Source organism: Gordionus sp. m RMFG-2023, chromosome 1 (assembly GCF_954871325.1).
Source record: "Gordionus sp. m RMFG-2023 chromosome 1, tfGorSpeb1-WG-v2, whole genome shotgun sequence".
NCBI classification, from domain to species: domain Eukaryota; kingdom Metazoa; phylum Nematomorpha; class Gordioida; order Chordodea; family Parachordodidae; genus Gordionus; species Gordionus sp. m RMFG-2023.
Genome location: NC_088775.1, coordinates 29,824,928 through 29,851,937, shown reverse-complemented (window position 1 = coordinate 29,851,937; position 27,010 = coordinate 29,824,928). Strand labels below are relative to the sequence as shown.

Sequence of the window (27,010 nt, the reverse complement as noted above, 5' to 3'; positions counted from 1 at the left end):
TTTAAAAAAAATCATTTTTTAACCAAATTGGTGAAAAGAAATAATAAGAAATGGCAATCTGTAATATGACCTAGAAGATGTTTCGTGTTTTATTTCCAACCACTTACCTGGGTAAACTTGGAAATTTCTATTAAATGGAGAAAATTATTTTATCCAAAAAAATATTAAGCAGGTCTGAAGATTTTGTTCATAGATCGCGTTAGTGAAACATAAAGTAGTTTTCTTCTTATTTATATTAGACAAAAAACCTCAAGGTTGAATAGAACTGGAAACTGAGCTCGCGTTTCTCATAGTTTCTCCAATATATTGATTGATGCAAAAGACCCAAATTCAGATTTAAAAAACTACAAGAACTTTTAATGACAAATGAAATATCCTTAGAGATAAGATCTATTAGGCTTATCTCTATGCCAAATCCCCAAAACGCAACCACCTCTACAAGTGATTTTTTCTTATAAGCGAGGAAGAATTGCAGGATAAAAATTAGATGTAAGATGTCTATGGAAGCAAAAGTTCTGAAAAATGAATGCAAATAAACAAAGGGGATGATTAGTGGGGACACTGCAGATAGAGGAATCCGGCAACTGACCTTATGGTATATGTGGAAAATAGTTGCCAGAGATTCAATAGAATGCACCAGATGCCAGAAATGATAAAAGATGTAGTAAGAAAAAAGATAACCCGATGGTAAGTGTGACTTTTATTTGTAGAAAATGCGTGAAAGGGGTTCATATATAACATAGAAAATGGTAATTTGGATATTGGCAATGAATCAACCGTGGGAAAAGTGAAAAGGTTTTGTTATTTGGATGGCATCTAAACACAAATGGAGGTGTTGATTCTGCTGTTGTTGCAATGGTCTTATATGGTTGGAAGAAATTCAGAGAGATGTCGTTTATTTTAACATATAAAAACGTCTCTCTTAAGATGAAGGTAGTGTGAGAAGTTGTATGATTAAAGCGGTGACAAGAACAAAAGTGGCTCATGAGGCTAAATTGGGAAAATGGAGATGAGAATGTTTAGATGGATGTGTGAGGTATCTCTGACTAGCAGGCAATTGCGAGCAAGGATGGGAATAGAAACGATAGGAGTAGTAATGAGAAGAAATAGACTGAGATGGTATGGGAATGTGGAGGTAAAGATGACTGGGTAAAGAGATGCATATTGATGGAAATAAGAGGAGCAAAGCCGATGAAATGGATAACAGAGGATATTGTGATGCTCAGAACCGGCAAAAATGGAATCCTAGAGAAGTATTTTCTTTCAATCATCATTTTCAATTTAACAAGGTTTAAATTTAATAATTAATTTTTATAAAAACTGTAAAACATTTTATAAATATTGCCCAAAACATTAAATTTTTTATAACAAAAACACTACCATTTTAATAAATTTACTGTTCAATTCTATATATAAAATTTGTGTACTCTCTGAAAAGAAGCACGCTAATGCTATTTATTAAAAAAAAGTAGGAAGCTATTAGCTATCGTAACGCGAGCGTGCCATTTTAACCCTTATTGAAAAGGACGCTATTTCATCGAAAGGGCTATATATTGTCAATAAATATTTATTAATATTTCTGAACTCGAAATGTTTTTTATGAATGTGTATATAACTGAAAAAATATTTCACATAATTTGAGTACAAAATGAAATCTATTTTTTTCTAAATAATGACAAAACATTACCTGTTAGTCCCTCTTTTTCTACCGCGTCCGCTATCGCTATGCAACCCCGCATTCCAATCGGACTCCAGCGCTCTTCGAGTGGGTAACAACCAGGATAATTAGCGCACACCGCTATCCGCTCGAGAAAACATGCGGTACGTTCGACATCCTCCGAGCCAGCCATTATAGCGTCGGCTAAAATCAGGTCTAGATGGGCTTCGACCGTCTCACAAATCATGGAAAGAACGAAGGGGTGAAGTAACAGACGTGGTTGGGCCGGATCAAAAGAGGGTGGGGTAACTGGCTGTGAGAGAATCGAGGAGAGGGAGTTGAGGAGGAATCGTATTAGCTTGGGATATCTACGAAGGTAATGTAATTTTTTATCTTAATATAATAATAAGATCTAAAAATGCTAAATAGTACTATATCGTCGCTCCATAATAAAATAAGTTTGCTTTATAAATGGATAGATGTTTATTTATCAATGTGTAAACAAAAATTTGGATAAAAATATGAAGTTTTGATAATTACGATTTTTAATATTTTTTTATATTAGTTTTTGTGCAAGAAGTGGATAAAAGATGCATAGAAGCAATAATAAAATCAACTAATAAAAATAATCTATGCATCTTAATTTTAATATTAAAATTTTATTTATTATATATATTTTTTCTAAATTTTTTAATTATACTACACTAATAAAATTGCGTTAATATAATTTTATAATCTTAAATTATTAATGTTGACTAATTTAAGATATAAAAAAAGTATGAAAATTCTTAAATAATATGTCATCAAGATAAATTATGATGAATTACTTGGTTATTAACTGATTATTTTGGCTTCCGCTGAATTTTGAGAATGTCAAAATAAAACATAGGTTTCAATTAAAAAATTAGAATAATTAAAAGAATAAATATAGTATATAGAAAATTTTCTTTCAATTTGGTAAATAGTTTTAACAAACATTGGATTGAAATAAGCCGATTCTAACAGCTTGAGTGAGAGGTTGTATAGTCTACAGTGGCAAAACATAGGTGATGAATGAGGCACATTAAGTTATATTGAAAAAAGGAGATGAGAATAATCAGAGAGATGTGTGGAGTATCTATGGAGAGAGAAAAATAGTCAACGAGTTGCGGGAAAGGATTGAAATAGAAACGATTATATGAAAATAAATAGTCTGGGGTGGTTTGGACATGTAAATGCAAGATAATCGGGTTAAGAGATGCATTTCGATGGAAGTAATGGGAAAAGGCCTCGAAGAAGACCAACGAAGACATGGATGAGAATGATATCGGATAATATAGGAATAATGGCTCATACAGATAGCGATGCATAGGACCGTAAAATGGAGAAAGAGGATCAGAGAGAAAACTAGCTTATCTGGGTTCATTAAACCATAGAGAACAAAAATACATCTGGAACTCCAATAATCGAGCAACAATATATATGATTAAAAAATATATAAAACTAAACAGGGTTAGTTGGTGAAATTCAGTCAATTGACCAGAAGAGTATTTGATCAAAAAATCTGAAGAAGAAAAAAATTTAAAAATATGTTAGAAATAAGAAAAATGATATAAATACATGTGATCACAATGCTGCTTATTTTTTGGGTCCCCAATATCAAAAAGAGCATCTCACTAGTAAATTTAATGAAGTATGTGATATACATACATGATTCAGGCATTACAAGGTGACTTTCAAGTGATATCATAAATTTCAGTAGTAAGCGGTATGTTTAATAGCAAATTATGTGGAAAGTAGTAACTTCCACAAGAAACAATGAGACTCTGGCCTCACGTGAGTGAGCTTTTCCCACCATGTCTATTAAGAGAAGTGGCATTATACTAACAATTCCTAGTTCTACTTCTTCTTCAGAAAGAAATTAGTCGATTTGGGTTTATATTCTAAGACAGAAATCGATTGAAGATCTCGACAACGGGAAAATTGATAAAATAATTTTAAAGAAAATGTTAATATTGAATATGAATCAGAAGAAGTCTACTACGGAGAGCTAGACATTAGTTATTGAATGCCAATGAATTTAAAAAATATTACAGAATTAGTATTATAGATTTATTTTACTATTATACAAAATATAGTTAATATTGACTTAAGACATTTATATTTGACTGGTCAAATATCGGTCAATTGACTAAAACGTATTTGACCAGTCAAATACAAAACCCTGGAAATAAATAATAAATAGATTTATGCTGCAAACACCATGTTCTACAAAAATTATCGATTCTGGGCATACATTTTAATTAAAATCCCGCCACGAACCTATAAATATCGGGGTAAAATGCTACGGCCTCCAAAAAAGCCACGTATCCTGATTGGTTTTCAGGATGACAAGTGATTCCTTCAATGGCCATGGTTATCAAGCGTTTCAGGTGATTCAAGTGATCGGACAAATTAAGCCCCGATTGATGGCCGAGGGAGATGAGCCAACTCTGAGCGCAAGTCAAAACACCAAAATTCGCGTCGTTTGAGCTATTCCAAGATAGCAAAACGTCCAAAAAATCAAAAACTTTTTGGCAATTTTTTTAAACAAAAATAATAAAATGATGTTTTAAAAAAGATATGTGAATCAGTTAATTTTTATCAGATAAAATTATGAATTCCACGAATAGCAAGTGGTTACATATTGAGCATAAGTGTTTAGTATTATTTCTTCGCCTATTTTTTTAAAAATGATGTGGTATAAATAAAATAATAAAACAAAATTAATGCAGCTTTAGCACTTTTAACGCAAAATAAAATGTTTACCAACATGGACGATAACATTTAAAATAAATTGTTTTAGAAATACCGCAAAAAAACGCTTCAATTTGTAAACACTAAAAGTTTGAAATTTGCATTTCATTTAAGCCCAACATCTTATTGATGATGAGGAGGAAATAGATGGCAGTATTTAAAAAATTTGATGAAATGCTATGAATCTTTTCAAACTTTTATTATCAAGTTGGCTTCGACACTAAAATTTGATGTTTGCCAACAAGATTTTTATAATTATATATATCATATATATAAATTTGCTAAATTAAATTTTATTTCTGTAGGCAATGACAATGTGAATATGCCAGGTTATTATTATTATTCTAAAAAAATGATTTTGTCCTGTTAAACTTATTTTACAAAAAATAATAAATTTTTTTTAAACTAGCACCAATGAAATAGGATTTGTAAGGTTTGAACCGCTGTCACTGAAAACAGAATGAGCATGAGCAAAAGATGTAAACGAAAACCAGGATATGATATGCAATTATTATTGGCATCACCCTTTATTAATAATTATTGTCGAAATAAATCTTATTTTTTAAATTTTTCTATTCCTTTATTTATTTACTTTTTGATGCAAATAACATTAATATACCTTAAATTTAACATTAATTAATTTTTATGTACAAGTGTAAACTAAATTTTTAAAAGGTTATAATCTTGCAAGATCTTTTACAGGGAAGATTAAATAATTATATTTTTTTTTTCTTTTTGTAAAAACTGTTTTAATTAAATATTTAAAACAAAAAAGAATATCTATCTTATTTATAATCGTTTTAACGAAGGGCAAATTTCATATTATTACATCAATTAAAATATCGGTAACTGCCACCCACAACCAAAAAAAATAAAATAGTAATCTTTAATACGTATTGCCCTTTACCAGTAACTCGCTTGTTTTTATAATTATTTATTTATTACCGATTTTGGCGTTTTGACACATGTCGTAACGTAGGGCATTTTTTTCGGTAACGGAAATTCTAATTCTTTCGAACTTACGGACAATAAAATATTGAAATATAAGAATTTTTATATAATTATATTTTTTTTTCTCTCACTTCTTGCTTTTTTTCTTTGTGTCGAGGTAGATCAAAATAGAAAGGGTAGCAAATTTATTCTTTGAAATGAGATGTCCCCCATGGCTACCTTATCCTAATTTTAAAATCACCTGACAGAATAAAAAATTGTTCGGATGGATTCAATAACCGCGAAAGAGCCTCTTGATGGGAGAGTCTAAAAGTATTAGATTAAGAATGGGGGGAGGGGCGATGTTTAAATCTGGAATCGCGTAAAGAGGGAGAGATTATCTCAGATTTGCTATAATTCAAATGAAATCCCAAAACTATTGGAAGACTTTTTAATGAGGATTATGGAGCCTAAAATAAATATTGATAAAAGAATCGCAAAGAAATTAAGTTGATGTTCAAATTAAATAAGAGGGGTCTAGGGATGTGGGGGAGGGGAGTCTCCTTGTTGAACACCCTCTTGAGAGTAGTGCCAAATTGCAGGTAAATTTTTTTACCAGGTCTTTTTGCTCTGTAACAGTCGGCGTCGTACGTTTATACTGGGTTATGGTTTAAGTAACTTAAAATTTATGACAGACGATACAAAATTTAAGAATAAAAATTTAGAACAAATTATTTTTTAAAGATTTTATTAAATCTTTTTTTACAACTTTTTCGTTAGTTTATATTTTTTTTTACAATGATTAATATGAATGTACAAAATTTAAAAAAGTATTAAAAAAACTATACAATGTTAAATATATTATTATAAAGTAAAAAAACTTTTAAACAAATTATTTTAAGGTAAAACATCTTTACAAAACTAAATTATTTTAAAGTAAGAAATAATTTTAAGGTAGAATCAAAAATAATTTGAGTAAAAATATACACTTGAATAATCTTAAAATAAAAAAAATATTTTCTTTCAATCTTTTTTTATATTTCATTTAACATAACTGCTGTAGTAAGGCATTTAATATACTGGGTCGCCACAGTAGCCTATAAAAGGATGGAAGGAAAACGTCAAGCCTGATATTGTTAAAGAGGCGTTTTTTAAATCAAACACATTATTTGATTCTAAGAGAAGGAGATATGACATTATACAATTCCTTTATTAGTATGAATAAGTCACAGGATAATATGGTATATAATTGCAATTCGTATATATATGGATGATTGATTTGTATATGACATTCATGACATTAATAATATATATAATATATCTCATTTATAACATATCCTCACACATATGATCTTACAACTCTTCAATCAGCCGATTTGTAGGTTTCCTAGCTCTTTGTGATTTCCGCGTTTCTAGTTTTCCGTTATCTTCCACATTTTCTAAAATCTCAACTATATCCGACTCTCTATTTTTTATGTTTTCTTTCTCTCTCTCTGACTCCATATTTTCTCCATTTTCTTCCTCTCTTTCTGACTCCATATTTTCTTTATTTTCTTCCCATGGCCCAGACTTCTCCATTTTTTTAGCTACCTCCCTTTTTCGAAGTTGATCCGCATGCTTTAGTATCATTCTATCCTTGTTTTCTACCAAATAAGAATATCTACCAGTTTTGGATTTTATAACTCCTTCTCTCCAACCTGAATTTATTTCATTATGCACCCATACCGGTTGTGCAATCTCAAATTCCCTCATTTGACTATGTTCATCATGCGCTGCTTTTTGTCGTATATTCGATTGTTCCATTTCATCCCTAACATTTGGATGTAACCATTTTAATCCCCTTTTTAAATTTCGCCCTAATAATAACTTTGCTGGTGAACGTCCAGTTGATTGATGTTCACCCATTCTATATGCTATCAAAACTTCTCCCATGGCTTCCTCAGGCTCCCTGATGTCTTTCCTAGTTGCAAAATATCGACTCTTGAGGGTTCGTATTGTTCTTTCCGCTAAACGGTTCGTTTTTGGATGGCACGGTGTTGTATGTATCAATTTAATATTTTTCTCGAAACAAAATTTTCGAAATTCTCCAGAAATAAACTGAGGTCCATTATCTGATACAATTTGTCTAGGTGTTCCAAATTGTGCGAACCATTTCCTTAAAGCCCTGATCATTGTCGTAGACGTGGTCTCTCTCATTAACTCAACCTCAACCCATTTAGTATATGCATCAACTCCAACTAACCATGAATACCAATCAATAGGCCCCGCGAAATCCAAATGAATTCGTTCCCATGGCATATTAGATATGTTCCACGAATATAAAGGAACCTCCATAATACTCGACCGGTTACTTTGACATGGCATACATTGACGAACATATTGTTCAATGTCTTTATCGCAATTAGGCCACCAACAATACATTCTAAAAATTGATTTCATAGCATTTATTCCTGGATGCCCTCTGTGTATAATAGTTAATAATGATTTTCTCAAAACGGTTGGAATTACCAACTTCCCATTCCATTCAATAACATCATGATCTACTGACAATTCCTCTCTACGATTATAAAAACAAACTAACTCTGTTTCGCATCAAAATCCACCCATCCACGTTCAATGTTTTTAACTACTTTTTTAAAGAAGCTATCATTCCTTGTCTCCTTTTGGAGTTCAACTTGACTAATATTTATATCGTGCAAATTTATAGTTCTGCTTTTTAACGCATGTTTTTCATCGTTATTTGATTCTATGCTTTCTGCTGGAAGCCTAGATAAAGTATCAGCTACTTTATTTTCTTTTCCTGGAACATATTCAATATCAAAATCATATGCGGACATTTTCCAAGCCCAACGCGTTAATCGACTATTGGATATTTTTGATAGTTCCCGTTTATCACCAAATTTCCAAGCAATATAAATTTTCGACCAATTATGAAAGTATGAAATTTTTCCATTCCAAACAAAAGTGCTCGTGCCTCTTTTTCTATTGGTGCATAATTTTTCTCTGACTCCAATAATGTTCGCGAGGCAAATGCAATAGGTCTGCTAATACCTTTTTTTACTAAATGGCACAACACAGCTCCAAAACCAGTGTTGGAGGCGTCACATTCCAATATAATTGGCAAGTTTGGCGAATATGGAATTAGCGTTTTATTTGTTGACAAAAGCTGTTTTATTTTATCAAATACCTCTTGTTCCCTGTCCGACCAACCCCAGAAACATTTAATGCTTGTTAATTTATGCAGTGGAGCGGCAATTCCATGCAAATGTGACAAAAATCTCTCGTGATAATTCACAAGTCCTAAAAAAGATCTTAATTGGTGTATATTATTAGGAGTTGGTATCCTTCGAATAGCATCTATTTTTTCTTTAGATGGGTGTATTCCATTTTTTGTCTATTACAAAACCTAGAAAAGAAACTAATTCATTTAAAAAGCGTATTTTGGCCCATTTTGCCTTCACACCCACCTGTTTTAATTTCATTAATACTTTTTTTACGTTATTCAAATGTTCTACATCATTTTTCCCCGTTATGATAATATCGTCAAGATATACTCCGGTCATTTGGCAATTGTAATAAATTATCCATATATCTTTGGAAAATGGTCGGCGCACTAGAAAGACCGAAAGGCATACATAGATATTGGAAATAACCAATATGGGTTGATATGGTTAAGTATTCTTTTGAACTCTCTTTTATTGGTAATTGCAAATATGCATCTTTCAAATCTATTACCGTAAATTTCAACCCATCTTTTAATTTGGTTAAAAGATCATCCACCGTTGGTATAATATGATAATCGTATAAAATATATGGGTTTAATGTCACCTTTAAATCCGCATAAATCCTGATTTCTCCATTTGTTTTACTATGTTTACTGTTGGAGTAGCCCATGTCAAACGTTTTTTTGTTGGGTCAATCTCCTTCAATATTCCTGATTTAACCAATCTATCGAGTTCCATTTCAATTGGTTTTCATAATGGAAAAGATACTCTACGAGCTGGCCATTATTTCGGCCTTGCTGCCTCACTCAGATGTATGCTAACTTCCATATCATTCACCCGTCCTGGCTTGTCATCAAAAACACTGAAAAATTTTGTCGTCATGCCAGCAATTTGTTTATCGGTTGTCATAACCTCTTTACTTGTGATACTACGTATAGTAACTTGTCGTGGGATAAACATATTAAATGCCAGTATCCATGGTAGTCCAAATAATGGTATGTCATTTGAACGGGTCACCATAATCGGTAGTGATCTGCTTATCTTTGCAAGACAAACCCTTACCATAGTCTCACCAAGTACATCCAGCGGTTGGTTACCATATACTGACAAAGGTTTGGTTGGTCCAAGCTTGGGTCGGCCAATTTCATCCCAATAATCTTTCCCAATCACCGATACCTGTGCCCCCGTATCATAGTCAAATTCTATATTTCTACCAATTTGGGAAATATTATTAATTGAATTTGATGAGTCATTGTCATCTTGATGAATAGCATGTAACTTCCGTCCCTTACAATATTTAGCATAATGCCCTACCTTTTGGCAATTATAACATTTCACCCTTGATGCAAAACATTGAAAAGGGGGGGGGGTGAGTTCTTCCACATTTTGAGCATTCATTGTATTTACACATATCATTATTGTTAAATTTACTGTTATCTCTGAACTTAAAATTATTATTATTGTAATTACTAAAATTTCCTTTTTCTTTTTTATTATTATATGGGTACTTTTGATTAGAAAAATTTCCTTGATTATTCTCTATCTGCTTTTTAGGTTTATTGATTTTTTTTACCATCATATTTGTCACTTCATTCTCAGCTCTTTAAATTACTAAAGCCATATTTAAAACCTGTTGAAAACTCACCCTTTCTCCCATGTCATTTATTCCATCTGGAAATCTGGTGCGAATATCTTTCTCCAATGCACCCATTTTGATTCCAGCCACCATCTGATCCCTCAATCTCCCATCCAGGTCAGATTCAAATTTACACTCTTGTGCCAATTTTTTAAGTCGGTCTGCAAACTCAGCAACTGCTTCACCATCCCCTCTTTCTATCCAAATAAACTTAATTCTCGAGCTGAATAACGTTGAAATAGGCTTAAATACTTTTTTACCCACTCCAATTATCTCCTCATAATTAAGTTCTTTCAAAATTTTTGGATATACAAAAGACCTCATCTCTGCTAAATTACTAATCCCCATATAAGCAAATAATATTTTTTTCTTAGTTTCATTATTTATTAATATACCTCTTACCTCCAACATATCATCTATATATTCAATATAATCTTGAAAGTTGTTTTGTTTGTCATAATTTTCAAATTTTATTTGTATAACATTATTTACTTGATTAATATTATTTGTTTAATTTGTATTCAATTCACCACTAGTAATTGGTTTTTTATTCATAATGAGATCGTCGCCAATATACAATTCCTTTATTAGTATACAATTCCTTTATTAGTATATAATTCCTTTATTAGTATGAATAAGTCACATGATAATATGGTATATAATTGCAATTTGTATATATATGGATGATTGATTTGTATATGACATTAATATTATATATAATATATCTCATTTATAATAGACATCACAGCCACTTTTGACAGTAGGGTCTAGTTGCTGAGAAGTGAAGGTGGCGAGGGCCTCGAGTTTAATCATCTCGATGACCATCTAAATAATTAGTTTGCCTCTTATTGAATTTGGGCATCAATAACTTTATTTCTCTTTTAAAGGATCGATTCGATCTAGATAGGTACCTCAATAATAGCTTCCTTTGACAATATCTTAGATCCCATTACCCTCATTGAAGAGTCTTTCATTTGTTTGGGCCTTCTTCTGAATGGCAGAAAATCCGAGATATGCGCTCCCTCTTCCAACCCTTTTCCCATGATCCCAAGTTTTAAAATGCAACCAAGAATCTAAAATTTTTACTCCTCTACGACTGTTGAATTTTTCTTCGTCAACTAAACAAACAACTTTACTAATATTCTGTCCATCGCAGCCCTTCCATATCATCAAATATTTTACAAATCAAAAATTTCGTTCATTTTTAGAACAGAGCAGGTCAATATTAATACTCATTTACTCCTTACCATTGAATTCAGCTTAATTCATTTTTCGAAAAACTTTGCCTCGCTTTAATCCAAGATTGGAGGTCTTGAGCTTATTTTTCCCAGGTCCCTCCTTCGAGCCTCTTCTCTACTACTCGATTATCTTATTTATTTAAAATAGCTAACTTAATAAAATCTCCGGTAATTAGAATGTCATCATGGACAGAGGGAACTATTCTTAACACGCCGGGCCTTTCTTTTTCTTCCCAGAAACTCTTCTGTTCTTCCTTTTCATAAAAATCAAACTTTTGACTTAGTCCACTGATGCTCTGTTCTTTAACTATTAAGGGCTTCTCAAACTTCCAAAAATGGACAGTATTGGCTCGATGCCCTTCCAAATAGTTCTCAAAATCATTTGATCTACAACAGGAAATCATGTCGCTACCAGCTTGCGTTTAGATTGTGTCATGGTTTCAGATCACAATTGTAACAGCTGTAGTAGAGCAGTTGATATTCTAGGTAGCCATGGTATGACATGCTTAAGAATCTCTTAAAATAAGTAGTACTTTGAGTACTTTTCTATATCTCTAAGAGATTAAAGATGAATAATGTGTTGTTTTTACAAATTTATACTCATTTACAAGATGAACCTGTCATTTTATTTATATTTAATTATCAACTTTTTTAAAATATAAATAAAAAATTAATATATTAATTTTTAAAAAAAATAAAATAAAAAAAAGGGTAGGTCTATATGTCGAAAGGCTGCATAATACGAAAGGCTAAATAATAATATTGAAATTCATTTCATATCATATCAAGCACGTTGGTCAAAGACCTGCTCAAAGTGAGTGAACGTGAATTACAAGAGGCCCCGCCCTCCATATAATTATGCCGATTTTTTTCTCAAGGATACCAACAAACCTTGAAAATCAGTAGTTTTATCATAAAAGAGTTGAACTACACCCTATCCGATTATAGTATTATTTAGTTATGAGTAATAAAATAGAGAAGATAAGAAGAAACGAGAAGAAAAAAAGGCTATTTCTTCCAAATACAAAATAGTTATTATTTAATTATTTAGAGTTTTTGTTTAGCTCTATTAAAAAAAATTTTTTTTTTTAAATCTACTAGTATTTTAAATATTTAGCAATTTTCCTATTATGAAAAATAATTAGTTAAATTTTATTTAAGTTATAAATATTTATAATTAATATTTAAATAACCTTAATATACCTTATTATTTTATAACTGACTTAAATTGGAACTAATAATATCCATGAAGTATCTTGATATCTTTACTTAAAAAAATTTGTTTCCTCTCAATCATTTCTTATTTAAATAAAAGTAATATCATGTCTTAAAATTCCTTCAACAGACATTAGTTATATAGAAGCTGAATAACATTTCTTAAAATACTAGGAGTTAAATAATATTGGAGAGCTTTCTTAATATAACTTAAAATATCATATTAAATATTGACTAATTATATATAAATTAATATTATTTATTAAGTGCTAACAGTTAAGGAATATAAGATGACTTACTTAAAATATCTATAAGGAATAATATTGGATACAGACTATATCTTTAACAAAAATTTTTTTATATTTAAGTTTAACTTAACAGTCATTCGTCAGATGTTCATAAATAAGTCTTAGAATTTTTTATAAGTTTTCCTATCAGCAGAAGCTATTTTAATGAATTCTCAGGAAATACCTTCCGCTAATGATCTAGTTATCTTGCCGAAACAACTGTTTTTATAGGTTAGGAAGGGTTTGAGGGTTGACTCCTCAGGTCATATTATAAAGAGTGATTCATATATTAAATTTTTAGGAGCTTGTCTCATGATATGACCTACTAGTTCTATTTTTCTGTATTCTACCATTCTATATATTGGGAGTGTGACACCTTGGACCAAAGAATATAGATATGTTGTATTATGTGGGAAGAAGGTTTTGGTTATATATCTAAGGCATTTATTAACAAAGGTTTGTATCTTATTTTTATCATGTTTAGTGTCACTCCAAGTTTCGATACCATAATACAAGGAAGTAAGTATTAGAACTTTGAATAGACTGATCTTCAATGGTATTGATATTTGATTTGATGACCATATTTTCATTAAAGACCTATATTTTAATCTAGCACTATTTAATTTGGCTATTACCTGTTTAGTATTTCCATTCCTGTCTAATATTACTCCAAAATATTTTAAATTTTGAACCTCTGCAATCAACTTCCCTTGAATCGTTATATTCACATTCGAAGGGGTGACTGATTAGGTCATCATCTTAGTTTTATAAATGTTTGTTTCTAACCAAAAGAATCTAACTTCATCGATAATATTATCAACTAATAATTGAAGGTGTAATGATGTTTCTCCCACCAGAAAAAATCATCTACAAATGCCAGAATATTAAGGTTCCTAATGGGCATCTGAACAGCACAATATGTTTTGGCTTTCTTTGTGATATAATCAGTAATTACGTTAAATAGAATGAGATAAAACACATCCCTGTTTCAATCCAATTTTTATGGGGATTTTCGGGGATTTCTTTTCTGAATTAAGTGGACCCAGTAGTTTTTATAAAGAATTTTTTTGTTGGTGTCCCTACCTCTTCCAAGGCCTTCCACAAACTAGCATGAATATGAATCAATTGTTTTTTCCGTATAATAGATCTTTCGATTTGAATTTTTAACGCAAGAATGGCTTCGAGGGTATTATGCCCCTTTCTGAACGATACTATTGAGTCTACGTAATCATATTCCACTAACGGTCTGAGTCTATTTAGGATAATGTTGACAAATATCTTATAGATTAGCGAATTTAGTGAGATCCCCTTCCAGTCTTCGAAACATTTATGACTCTTTGTTTTTGGAAAATTGATAAGGATACCTGTTAGACAATCACTTGGGCAAGATCCCTCACTCCAGACTCTGGTAATGATTGGGAGGAGGATCTCCGCGCATAAAATTTGGTCAGTTTTCAAAAACTCTCTATGTATATTATCTAGCCCGCAAGCCTAATGTTGTTTTGTTTTTTTTAGTTATTATTTCACTATTGATGGGGGGGGGGGTGGATTCTATCTGTATGTACTGTTTGAGTAGTTGGTGGAGATTGTGTGGATCGGATCGCGGTACATCGCATAGAGCAGATAAAAATTTGGATATCTCACTATACCAAATTTTATAGTTAAAAGAAAATTACTCATTCACCAAATAATATTTCAACTAATTTAATATCAATGTCTCCTACTGACTATTCTAACCTGCCATTTAATCATCACTCACTAAAATATCATCCTCAACGACCTTCTACCTCTAATTTTTGGCCACCAAAACCAGCACTCCCAAAACCTCTACGACTTTCTGCCTTAAATTCTCGATCTCCAAAATCAGCATTCCCACGGTTTTGGTGGCCAAATATTAGAAGTAGAAGATCGTTAAGGATGATATTGTAGTGAGTGATGATAGGATGGCAGATTAGAATAGTCAGTAGGAGACATTGATATTAAATTAGTTGAAATATTATTTGGCGAATGAGTAATTTCCTTTTCACTATAAAATTTGGTATAGTGAGATATCCAAATTTTCATCTGCTCAATGCGATTTATCGCGATCCCATCCACACAATCCCCACCAATTACTCAAACAGTAAATACAGATAGAATCCCCCCCTCTATCAATAGTGAAATAATAACTATAATAAAAAAAAATAGGGCTTGAGGGCATGATAATATACATAATGAGTTTTTGAAAACTGACCAAATTTTATGCACGGAGATCCTCCTCCAAATCATTACCAGAGTCTGAAGGGAGGGATCTTGCCCAAGTGATTGGCTAACAGGTATCCTTATCAATTTCCAAAAAAACAAAGAGTCCTAAATGTCTCGAAGACTGGAGGGGGATCTCACTAAATTCGGTAAACTATAAGATATTTGTCAACATTATCCTAAATAGACTCAGACCATTAGTGGAATATGATTACGTAGACTCACTAGTATCGTTCAGAAGGGGGCATAATACACTCGAAGCCATTCTTGCGTTAAAAATTCAAATCGAAGGATCTATTATACGGAAAAGACATTTGATTATTATCGCTTTTGATTTCAGAAAGGCATTTGATTCATATTCATGCTAGTTTGCGGAAGGCCTTAGAGGTAGGCACACCAACACATCTGATAAATATGATTAAAAAAAATTATTTATAAAAACCATGCAGGGAAGAAATCCCCGAAAATCCCCATAAAAAATGGATTGAAACAGGGATGTGTTTTATCTCCCATTCTATTTAATTTTTTTACTAATTATATCATAAAGAAAGCCAAAACATCTTGTGCTATTCAGATGCCCATTGGGAACCTTAATATTCTGGAATTTGTAGATGATTTTTGTCTGGTGGGAGAATTATCATTACACCTTCACTTATTAGTTGATAATATAATCGATGAAGTTAGATTCTTTGGTTAGAAACAAACATTAATAAAACTAAGATGATGACCTAATCAGTCACCCCTTCGAATGTGAATATAACGATTCAAGGGAAGTTGATTGCAGAGGTTCAACACTTAAAATATTTAGGAGTAATATTAGACAGGAAGGGAAATACTAAACAAATAATAGCCAAATTAAATAGTGCTAGATTAAAATATAGGAATTTAATGAAAATATAGCCACCAAATCAAATATCAATACCATTGAAGATCCGTCTATTCAAGGTTCTAATACTTACTTCCTTGTATTATGGTATCGAAACTTGGAGTGACACTAAATATGATAAAAATAAGATACAAACTTTTGTTAATAAATGCCTTAGATATATAACCAAAACCTTCTTCCCACATAATACAACTAACTATATTCTTTGATCCAGATGTGACATACTCCCAATTTATAGAATGGTAGAATACAGAAAAATAGAACTAGTAGGTCATATCATGAGACAAGCTCCTAAAAATTTAATATATGAAGCACTCTTTATAATATCCCCTGAGAAGTCAACCCTCAAATTCTTCCTAACCCATAAAAACAGTTGTTTCGGCAAGATAACTAGATCATTAACGGAAGGTATTTCCTGAGAATTCATTAAACTAGCTTCTGCTGATAGGAAAATTTATAAAAAATTCTAAGACTTATTTATGAACATCTGACGAATGACTGTTAAGTAAAACTTAAATAAAAAAAAATTTTTGTTAAAGAAATAGTCTGTATCCAATATTATTTTTTTTAGATATTTTAAGTAAGTCATCTTATATTCCTTAACTGTTAGCACTTAATATATAATATTAATATAATTAGTCAATATTTAATATGATATTTTAAGTTATATTAAGAAAGCCCTCCAATATTATTCAACTTATAATATTTTAAGAAATGTTATTCAGCTTCTATATAACTAATGTCTGTTGAAGGAATTTTAAGAAATGACATTACTTTTATTTAAATAAGAAATGATTGAGAGGAAACAAATTTTTTTAAGTAAAGATATTAAGATACTTCATGGATATTATTAGTTCCAATTTAAGTCAGTTATAAAGTAATAAGGTATATTAAGGTATTTAATTTAAATATTAATTATAAATATTTATAACTTAAATAAAATTTAACTAATTATTTTTCATAATAGGAAATTGCTAAATATTTAAAATACTAGTAGATTTTTTAAAAAAAAAATTTTTTTTAAATAGAGCTAAACGGAAACTCTAAATAATTAAATAATAACTATTTTGTATTTGGAAGAAATAGCCTTCTTTTCTTCTCTCTTATACAAACCTTGTAAATCAGTAGTTTTATCATAAAAGATTGGAACTACACCCTATCCGATTATAGTATTATTTAGTTATGGGTATCCTTAAGGAAAAAATCGGCATAGTTATATGGAGGGCGGGCCACCATGTAATTCACGTTCACTCACTTTGGGCAGGTCGATGACCAACGTGCTTGATATATGAAATGATAAAAAAGGTATACTCGAAATTAAATGTTAAATTAAATTTAGAAATAATTTTAAAAATCAAGGACATTATTGAAAACTAATAATGTCCTTATAGAAAAAATAATTTACCAATATTTTATTGCTAAATGTTTAAATATCAACATCTTCTTAAAATATAATACAATCAATAAGTTACCGGAAATCCTTATTACAAACATTTTAAACTCATTCATTTTATTTTTAAAAAAGATAACTTTTTATTTTTTTAAATTTCGCTTATAATGATTTTAAGGCATGTTTTTATCGGTATTTTTCAGTTTTTTAATATCTATGAGATCTCTGGAATCCATTTATACTTGAAAATATATTACTTATAAGTTCAAATAATATATTAAAAATGAGTTATTTTGAATCTTATATATTTTTTTTATATATAATTCATAGATGCTTGTAATAAAAATAAATTAGAAGATTAGGTTGCTTCAATAAAAAAAAATTTCTAACCGTATGAGCAACCAATCTTATTCTATGCTTATTATTCGAAAAATCATTTAAGCTTGAGAAAATAGACGTGCGCATAAAATATTATAATTTAATCAATATACTTCTTCGGGCAGGTATGTGAAAGTGAGAAGCACGAGGGATAGATGATACGTACCCAACTGTGAATATTTTAATATTGTAATCAAATAAAATGTATTCCTTTTTTTTCAAACACTATAAATTATTGAAATCGCTGGAATCCCATCCCGTTTTCATATCTCCCCACATAATATATCGCGCTTAATTACACTTAAGTATTGATTAAAAAAAGGTGATAAAACTTTATGAATTGATATTTTGTTTAGATGATATTATTTTTTATTTTTAGTAAACTCTATCTGATGAGTAAAATTTATTTTAAATTTCAATTTAGTCCAGTTAAACGGCTCGATTTTACCAATTTTAAATTAAGATTTTAGCCAAAATAATAATACGCAAGCCTCGAGATTTAGTTAATCGATGTCCAAATCTTTCTGTCATCTACAAGAAAAATCTCCAAGTTTAAGTAATATTTTGGGCTAAAATATTGTAGCCGTTAATCGAACCTTTTAAGAACACTAAGTCCACAATAGATTTAGCAATTAGGGAGAAAAAAACTTTCTATAAAGCAGATTTGAGTAAATGAAAAAGCAATATTATTATACTTGAGAAGTTTGATAATCCCAGGATTTGTTTTTGAATTGAGACACAATTTTGTTCAACGCTATTTCTATGGAAGAAGAACGAGACGTTTTTAATATAAATTGTGCTAGCTTATTTAATAGAAATATTTTTTTTATAAATTATAACTTTTTAGAGAAAATATAGAGCAATGACATATAATAATACCTAGACTGACGATTCATTCATTAAGTGTACATCAATTCAAATCAGCTAGAGACGCCATCTTGGTTACTGTAATAAATATTAAAATTTTAAACGAGAGCCTAATTTTATATTATATCTGATGCAAACTTTATTAAAGAATTGCCTGATCATCGAGATAATAAGAAAGTAAGTTATCAATTTAATATTAGTTTTTAACATGAAAATAATTATTATAAAGGTTACCAAAATGGCGGGTCCAGCTGATTTGCTTTTAACGACGCTTAAAAATGCATTTTAATGAATGAATCGTCAGTCTAGGTATTATTATATGTCATTGATATAGAGGTCTATAATGAACAAATTTTTATAACCCGCATGCATATTGTTTCAAAACTAGCACCCCCCCCCCCCCGTCCCTGCATATAAAAATTTTGATTCTCCTACCCAATATTTAAGTTATTTGATTGGTCTGACTCTTTTATTTTAGTTTTTACATAAACTTATAAAATATAAAGTTTTATATAAAAAATAAATAAATATGCTTTTAATAACTGTAGGCGCATTCAACTAAATTTGCCCACCCAAAGTTTAATTTTTTTCTTAACCCTGCCGTTTCAGAACTCTAGCTTAAACTAGTAAAAGACAACGGTCCGGTTCAGACCAATAACGCCGGTTATCAGAAAGCCTTCGGTCCGGCATTTGACTTATTAGGCCAATCTGATTCATTATCTTAACTACAAGAGTGGGTGATTATAATTAGAGAATCGAAAAGTCGAGAATATAAAATAATAATGAATTATAATCCAATTTTTATGATATATAGGATAGGATCCAAAAATTTGGGCCGAACCGAAATTCAATATTTAAAAAAAAACATAGATTATAAATCTCATTGAGAATTAGTAAAGTAGTTATTAATATGAAATCCTTCATTTATTAAGATCGATTTATGAGTTATGTTGGAAAGACCTGAAAAGAAGTGGTCAAAAGAATGCAATTGCCCCCTCCCCCACTCAATTAGGTTAATGCACTTTCAATATATATTTTAATAAAAATTATTTCGTATATTAACAGATTTTTTTTGACTTCCTATAGAAATATTTTTGCTAAATCTAGAAATATTTTTGCTAAATCTAGAAATATTTTTGCTAAATCTAGAAAACAAGAAAAATAGGGGATGGGGTTTTTCTTAAATAAGAAAACGATAAGTTAAATTTTAGTTTTTAAAAATCTCGAAGTCGAAACTTATTTCGTAAATTATACAGGGTTTCCCATTCAAAAAAAGAAAAGTCCTAATCAAAAATTAAAAAGTTTTAATAAAAAGAAAAGGTCCTATCAAAAAAGGAAAAGGGTCAATCATAAAAAGAAAAGGTCCAATCAAAAAGGGAAATGTAGGATCAAAAAAGGAAAAGGTTCAATCAAAAAAGAATATTCCCAAAAGGAAAGGAAAAGTGTCAATCAAAAAAGGAAAATTCCCATTCAGAATAGGAAAATCGTTTTTTTTTAATTTTTTCCTTGTCAATTTTTATTTATTTTTATTATTCCTTCTTATTTTATTTCTACTTTTTGCGATTTATTTACTTTATTTCTCTTACTTCTTTTCTCAATTTATTTTTCTTCTCATTTTTGATAATTCACTTTTGTTTTTATAAAAATATTTTATAATTTTTTCCTGTTATTTTTCTTCACTTCTTCTAATCCATTTTTTATGTCATTTTTTAATAATCCCAACAATATTTTGACTTTATTTTTTCACCTTATATTGTAATCTTTTACATACATTACTAACCTTTTCAATATCTAAGTCATTTTTAATCTTTATTTTTCTGATCTTTTTTCTTCTTATTTTTGATAATTCTTTTTGGAATTATTTTTATTTCTCAATGACAGACAATTTTTTGCATATCAAATTATTTAATTAGAATTACCATTGGCGTACGCAGCGGGGGGGGGGCAGGTAGACAAATACCCCCCCAAAGCCAAAAAATGAAGATACCGGATATATTTTTCGAAAATATTATTGTTTATATTAATTTATATTTGTTAATATTTATTCGTATCTCATAATAAATATATATTTAATTACATTTATTATCACATTTATCTACTAAGTTATTTTATCAATTAATTTCGATTTCAAGTTTTCCGGTGTAATATTTACTTATTATTTTCAAATTTTTAGTGGCGTAATATTTATCTACCATTTTCAAATTTCTAGTCAAATAATAATTATTTCTGAAACTTCTTGTCCAACAGGGAAAAAGAAATAGCAACCTTGTCCAACGAGATAGAGTCTCTGCCATCAAGCAGTAACAGCATTTAAGGAGTTAGAAGAGCCAATTATTTGCTATTACTGAAATATCACAATGGCCGGAAAGAAATATTTCCTCAGAAGCAAGAAAATTATTGGATTCAATGCTTATTCCAAATTTTATTTCACATTAGAATGTATTATTTAATTATACAACTATTTTAAGTATTACTTTTCAAAAACATGACATTGACTTGATTAAGAAGATGAGAATAGCGGAGAGCATTTTATCAGAACTCAAGGAAATTAGGGCTAATGTTGATGAAGAATTTCATAATATTTGTCTCCCTCGACTTGTAGCAAGGCAAGCTCATCGTTAAAACATTAATATAGGATCAGTAGAAGAGTATATCTTAGATACAGATATATTTATAACCCAAATAAATGAATTTTTAATTCATCATGCAGCACTTACTAATCTGCAAATATTACTTCCACAAAAGCCTTCCCAACCTTTTTCAGATGATGATAGAAAAAAATATATTTGTTAGATTTTTATTATGAAGATGTTAAAGTATCTTATGATGCCTTACTAGCTGGATAACTATGTTTATAAGATTAACTATGGTTGATATAGTCTCAAAAAATGCTATGGATGCTCTGCATTATTTCAAACACATTTTAAATTAAATTCCCAATGTATTAAAAGGGTTTATAAACTCTTCCCATTAGTAAACTAATGAGAGAACATTCTCTTTTTTAACCGAATTTTTTTTAAAATAAAATTTTCAGGCCCAGCCCAGATTTTTTAAAAATAAATTATATTTATTTTTGATTTTTATAGCTAATAATAACGATTTCAAATATAGGCTGTTTTAAAAAATACAGCCCGGATTGGGTGTTTTTTTAAAATAATTCAGGCCCGGCTTGGGTGTTTTTTTAAAAAAATTTCGGGCCCGGCCCGGGTATATTTAAAAAAATTAAAGTACTGTCCGGCCCGGGGGCCGGGCCTGCAGGTCTCTGAAAAACATACCAAGAAGTACAACATCTGAAAATATATTAATAGGTTTGGATCTTTTGAATATTCATAGGCATTTGACGACAAGCAAGGATGAGATAATTGAAAAATTAGCTCAATCACAACGAAGATTGAATTTTACATTGTAAATATATAACATACAAAATGCAATTATTCCTAAGAAACTTTTTGTGCAAAGGCTTAAAAAATTCAAATTTCATTTTGGGTCATTTAAGTGATTCTTTACATATAATTTTTTTATAATTCACATTAATTTATAATTGTGTATTAGAAATAGTTATTAGTCCTAATAAATTTATGCTTGATATTTTTAAAAAACAATAATATTTCTTAAAAAATTTTATTATCCCCCCCCCCCCCAGACCAAATTCCTGCGTATGCGCCTGATACTGAATTAAATTATTCGTTTGGTTTTAATGTACTTTTTAAAATTAAATAAGTTTGAACTATAATACCAAACGATATGAAAATTAATAAAATATAATCATATTTAAATTCTTATTTTTAGTATTTATGCAAGAAGCATTCAATACTTTTGAGCAAGTAAATAATTTTTTATAATAATTTTTAATACTATATTCTTTGATTTATGAATAATTAAACGTAAAAAATGATCTGAACCACGAATCTGTGCTCGGGGATTTTTTTTTAAAAAAATGAGTTTTCATGAAATTCCATTTATATGATAAAATAAATTATTAAAGATAAAAGGGGATTAAAGGGAAAAATGAATAGAGTTTAAGTTTATTTTTATTGATTACAGATTAAATCACGGGGAAATTTTCATATATTATTTTTTTTTTATTTTTTTTTTTTAATATTTTTTTTAGATTGTCTGGATTTTGGTAGAAATTTTTGAATGTTACCTTTTTCTTTCAATTGGCGTATTTTTAGATTTTTTTTTTGATAAATAAATATCGTGTGGATTTTGAAGGAAATTTTTTAGATACAATATCAAAGTTTTCTAAATTTAACATTGTATATGTTATGTTTATTCAAATAAATTGATTAATTATTTAGTATACCTATTTTTATTAAATTCTTAAATATACTCTGTTTTTCTAAATTCTTAAATATACTTTTTTTTCTAAATTCTTAAATATACTCTTTTTTTCTAAATTCTTAAATATACTCTTTTCTAAATTCTTAAATATACTCTTTTTTTCTAAATTCTTAAATATACTCTTTTTCTAAATTCTTAAATATACTCTTTTTTTCTAAATTCTTAAATATACTTAAGATTTTTTTTTAAATTTAAAAAAAATAATAAATAAAAATATATATTTTAAAAAAAATAAATAAAAAAAAAATAATATATGAAAATTTCCCCATGATTTAATTTGTTACCTTTTTATTATATAAAAAAAATGCTAGATTTAAAAAAATATTGGTGTTGTTTTTTTTTACTTTTTCAATTTTGTTGTTTTTGTGAATATTTTTTTCAAAAATTTTAGGAAAGTAATAAGAAAGAAAGAAAAATTAAAATATGGGTTATTGCTTAAGTCGGGTATATTATTTTTTTTGTTATTTTTTTATATTTTTATTATATCGAAATATAGCGCAAGGTCTAAAAGTCGAAAGGCTGCATGATACGAAAGGCTAAAAAATAATATTGAAAATAAAAATAACAAAGAAAATGATTAATGTGTAATTTGATTGATTTATTGCTTTTTTTACGAGAAAAATATTATAATAACATTACATTATAATATATTAAAAAAATGGAAATTTTAAGATCTTTTCAATTTTTTTATTAATTCTTTGAAATAAATTGCGGTTTTAATTTTATTTAATTTTATTAATTTTTAATTTATATTTTTAATTAAATTATATTTGGTTATTTTAAAAAAATGGATTATAATATTTCAATTTATTAATTCTTTGAAATAAATTGCGATTTTAATTTTATTAATTTTTAATTTATATTTTTAATTAAATTATATTTGGTTATTTTAAAATAATGAAATTATTAAAATTATATGTATATTCTATTTAATTTTTTTTTCAAAACTAAATTGATAGTAAGTATAACGATATTGTGAGTACTGGATTAGGGAAAAGGCTAACATCTTAAACGTAATTTTAAGTATCTTTATATCATTCTACTCAGAATTAAATTTCCTATCCAATTATGCTTAGATGTATTTTTTACGTTATCGGTTCAAAAAATAAATTTTAAAAATTTTTTAGTGGTAAAAACATTCAGTTGGAAAAGGCTAACATCTTAAATGCAATTTTAGGTATTTTTATATCATTCTACTCAGAATTAAATTTCCTATCCAATTATGCTTAGATGTATTTTTTTACGTTATCGGTTCAAAAAATAAATTTTAATAATTTTTTTTGTGGTAAAAACGTTCGAAGGGAAAAGGCTAACATCTTAAATGCAATTTTGAATATTTTTATATCATTCTACTCAGAATTAAATTTCCTATCCAATTATGCTTAAATGTATTTTTTTACGTTTTCGTTTCAAAAAATAATATTTTTGTCGCCAAAACGTTCGATAGGAAAAGGGTAACATCTTAAAGGCAATTTTGAATATTTTTATATCATTCTACTCAGAATTAAATTTCCTATCCAAATATGCTTAGATGTATTTTTTTACGTTTCCAGTTCAAAAAATAACATTTTTGTCGCGAAAACGTTCGAAGGGAAAAGGCTAACATCTTAAGTTTAATTTTATAAATTTTTATATCATTGAACTCAGAATTAAATTTCCTATCGAAATATGCTTTGATGTATTTTTTTACGTTATCGGTTCAAAAAATAAATTTTAATAATTTTTTTGTGGCAAAAACGTTCGAAGGGAAAAGGCTAACATCTTTAACGCAATTTTAAATATTTTTATATCATTCTACTCAGAATTAAATTTCCTATCCAAATATGCTTAGATGTATTTTTTTACGTTTCCGGTTCAAAAAATAACATTTTTGTCGCGAAAACGTTCGAAGGGAAAAGGCTAACATCTTAAGTTTAATTATATAAATTTTTATATCACGGATAATAATTAAAAATATGAAAGAATAATTATGTCGGTGATTTTGTATGGAAGTAAATAATATTTTCAACAATTTAGAAAAAAAATTATAATAAACAAATAAATTAGAATCGAATAGTGTTTGAATTCGTACGAATAATAAAATCTACCATTTGCATTCGATTCGAATAATTGAAATTAATTTTTTTAATAAAATAAATCTTACTCAAATATATTGACAAATTTTTTTATTGTTAATTTGATTTCAAACAGAAGGTGGAAATTTTTTCGGATAAAAAGACAGGGCTAAATTACCTGAATTTTACGAAAATATTTGAAAAGGTTAATAAGATGGGGAAATAAATGATTTGGGGTATCCTTTCCAGTGCCTATTTGTCCTCTATATTTTTACCCAACATTCATAATTAAATGAATATACGGTAATTAATATAACTTTCTCTCCCCGAAATAAGAACGCTAAAATTCATAATGTATAGTGTTGGTCGCACAGTAGGTTTGTTATGATTATATCAAATTAATTTAAAACGCAATTAAAATAAATGACAGTTTTTTTGAATGAAAACTATGATTTAAATCAATTCTCTATTCGTTTTTTATCAAATAAAAACATTACATTATAGATCGTTTTACCAGTTTAGTTGCTAAATTTTATTATTATAAAAAGATTTTATATTGTGATTTAGCCCTGAAATTTTCAATATACACTATTCTGAGTTTAATGATATAAAAATACCTAAAATTGCGTTTAAGATGTTAGCCTTTTCCCTATGAATGTTTTTACCACAAAAAAAATTTTAAAATTTATTTTTTGAACTGGAAACGTAAAAAAATACCTCTAAGAATATTTGGATAGGAAATTTAATTCTGAGTTCAATGATATAAAAATTTTTAAAATTGCGTTTAAGATGTTAGCCTTTTCCCTCTGAATGTTTTTAGCAAAAAAAAATTTTTTAAATTTATTTTTTGAACCGGAAACGTAAAAAATACATCTAAGCATAATTGGATAGGAAATTTAATTCTGAGTTCAATGATATAAAAATACCTAAAATTGCGTTTAAGATGTTAGCCTTTTCCAACTGAATGTTTTTACCACCAAAAAATTTTTAAAATTTATTTTTTGAACCGGAAACGTAAAAAAATACATCTAAGCATAATTGGATAGGAAATTTAATTCTGAGTTCAATGATATAAAAATACTTAAAATTGCGTTTAAGATGTTAGCCTTTTCCCTTCGAACGTTTTGGCGACAAAAATATTATATTTTGAACCGGTAATGTAAAAAAATACATCTAAGCATAATTAGATAGGAAATTTAATTCTGAGTTCAATGATATAAAAATACTTAAAATTGCGTTTAAGATGTTAGCCTTTTCCCTTCGAACGTTTTGGCGACAAAAATATTATTTTTTGAACCGGTAATGTAAAAAAATACATCTAAGCATAATTAGATAGTAAATTTAATTCTGAGTTCAATGATATAAAAATACCTAAAATTGCGTTTAAGATGTTAGCCTTTTCCAACTGAATGTTTTTACTACCAAAAAATTTTTAAAATTTATTTTTTGAACCGATAACGTAAAAAAATACATCAAAGCATATTTAGATAGGAAATTTAATTCTGAGTTCAATGATATAAAAATTTATAAAATTAAACTTAAGATGTTAGCCTTTTCCCTTCGAACGTTTTCGCGACAAAAATGTTATTTTTTGAACCGGAAACGTAAAAAAATACATCTAAGCATATTTAGATAGGAAATTTAATTCTGAGTTCAATGATATAAAAAATTTTAAAATTAAATTTAAGATGTTAGCCTTTTCCCTTCGAATATTTTCGCGACAAAAATATTATTTTTTGAACCGGAAACGTAAAAAAATACATCTAAGCATAATTGGATAGGAAATTTAATTCTGAGTTCAATGATATAAAAATACTTAAAATTGCGTTTTAGATGTTAGCCTTTTCCCTTCGAACGTTTTGGCGACAAAAATATTATTTTTTGAACC

General features: G+C 28.6%; 1 protein-coding gene across 2 annotated transcripts in view; it reads right to left on the bottom strand.

Moving 5' to 3' along the window:
- LOC135931693 (uncharacterized) overlaps positions 1–27,010 on the bottom strand; it is a 94,019-nt gene that overhangs the window by 25,338 nt on the left and 41,671 nt on the right. For both annotated transcript variants that reach the window (XM_065468961.1, XM_065468962.1), the window contains 5 exons: positions 18,553–18,660; positions 17,971–18,027; positions 5,378–5,450; positions 3,959–4,205; positions 1,688–2,025 (listed from right to left, as the gene is read on the bottom strand). In XM_065468961.1, coding sequence (XP_065325033.1) covers positions 1,688–2,025; positions 3,959–4,205; positions 5,378–5,450; positions 17,971–18,027; positions 18,553–18,660 — 823 coding nt within the window. The remainder of the gene's footprint in view (positions 1–1,687; positions 2,026–3,958; positions 4,206–5,377; positions 5,451–17,970; positions 18,028–18,552; positions 18,661–27,010) is intronic.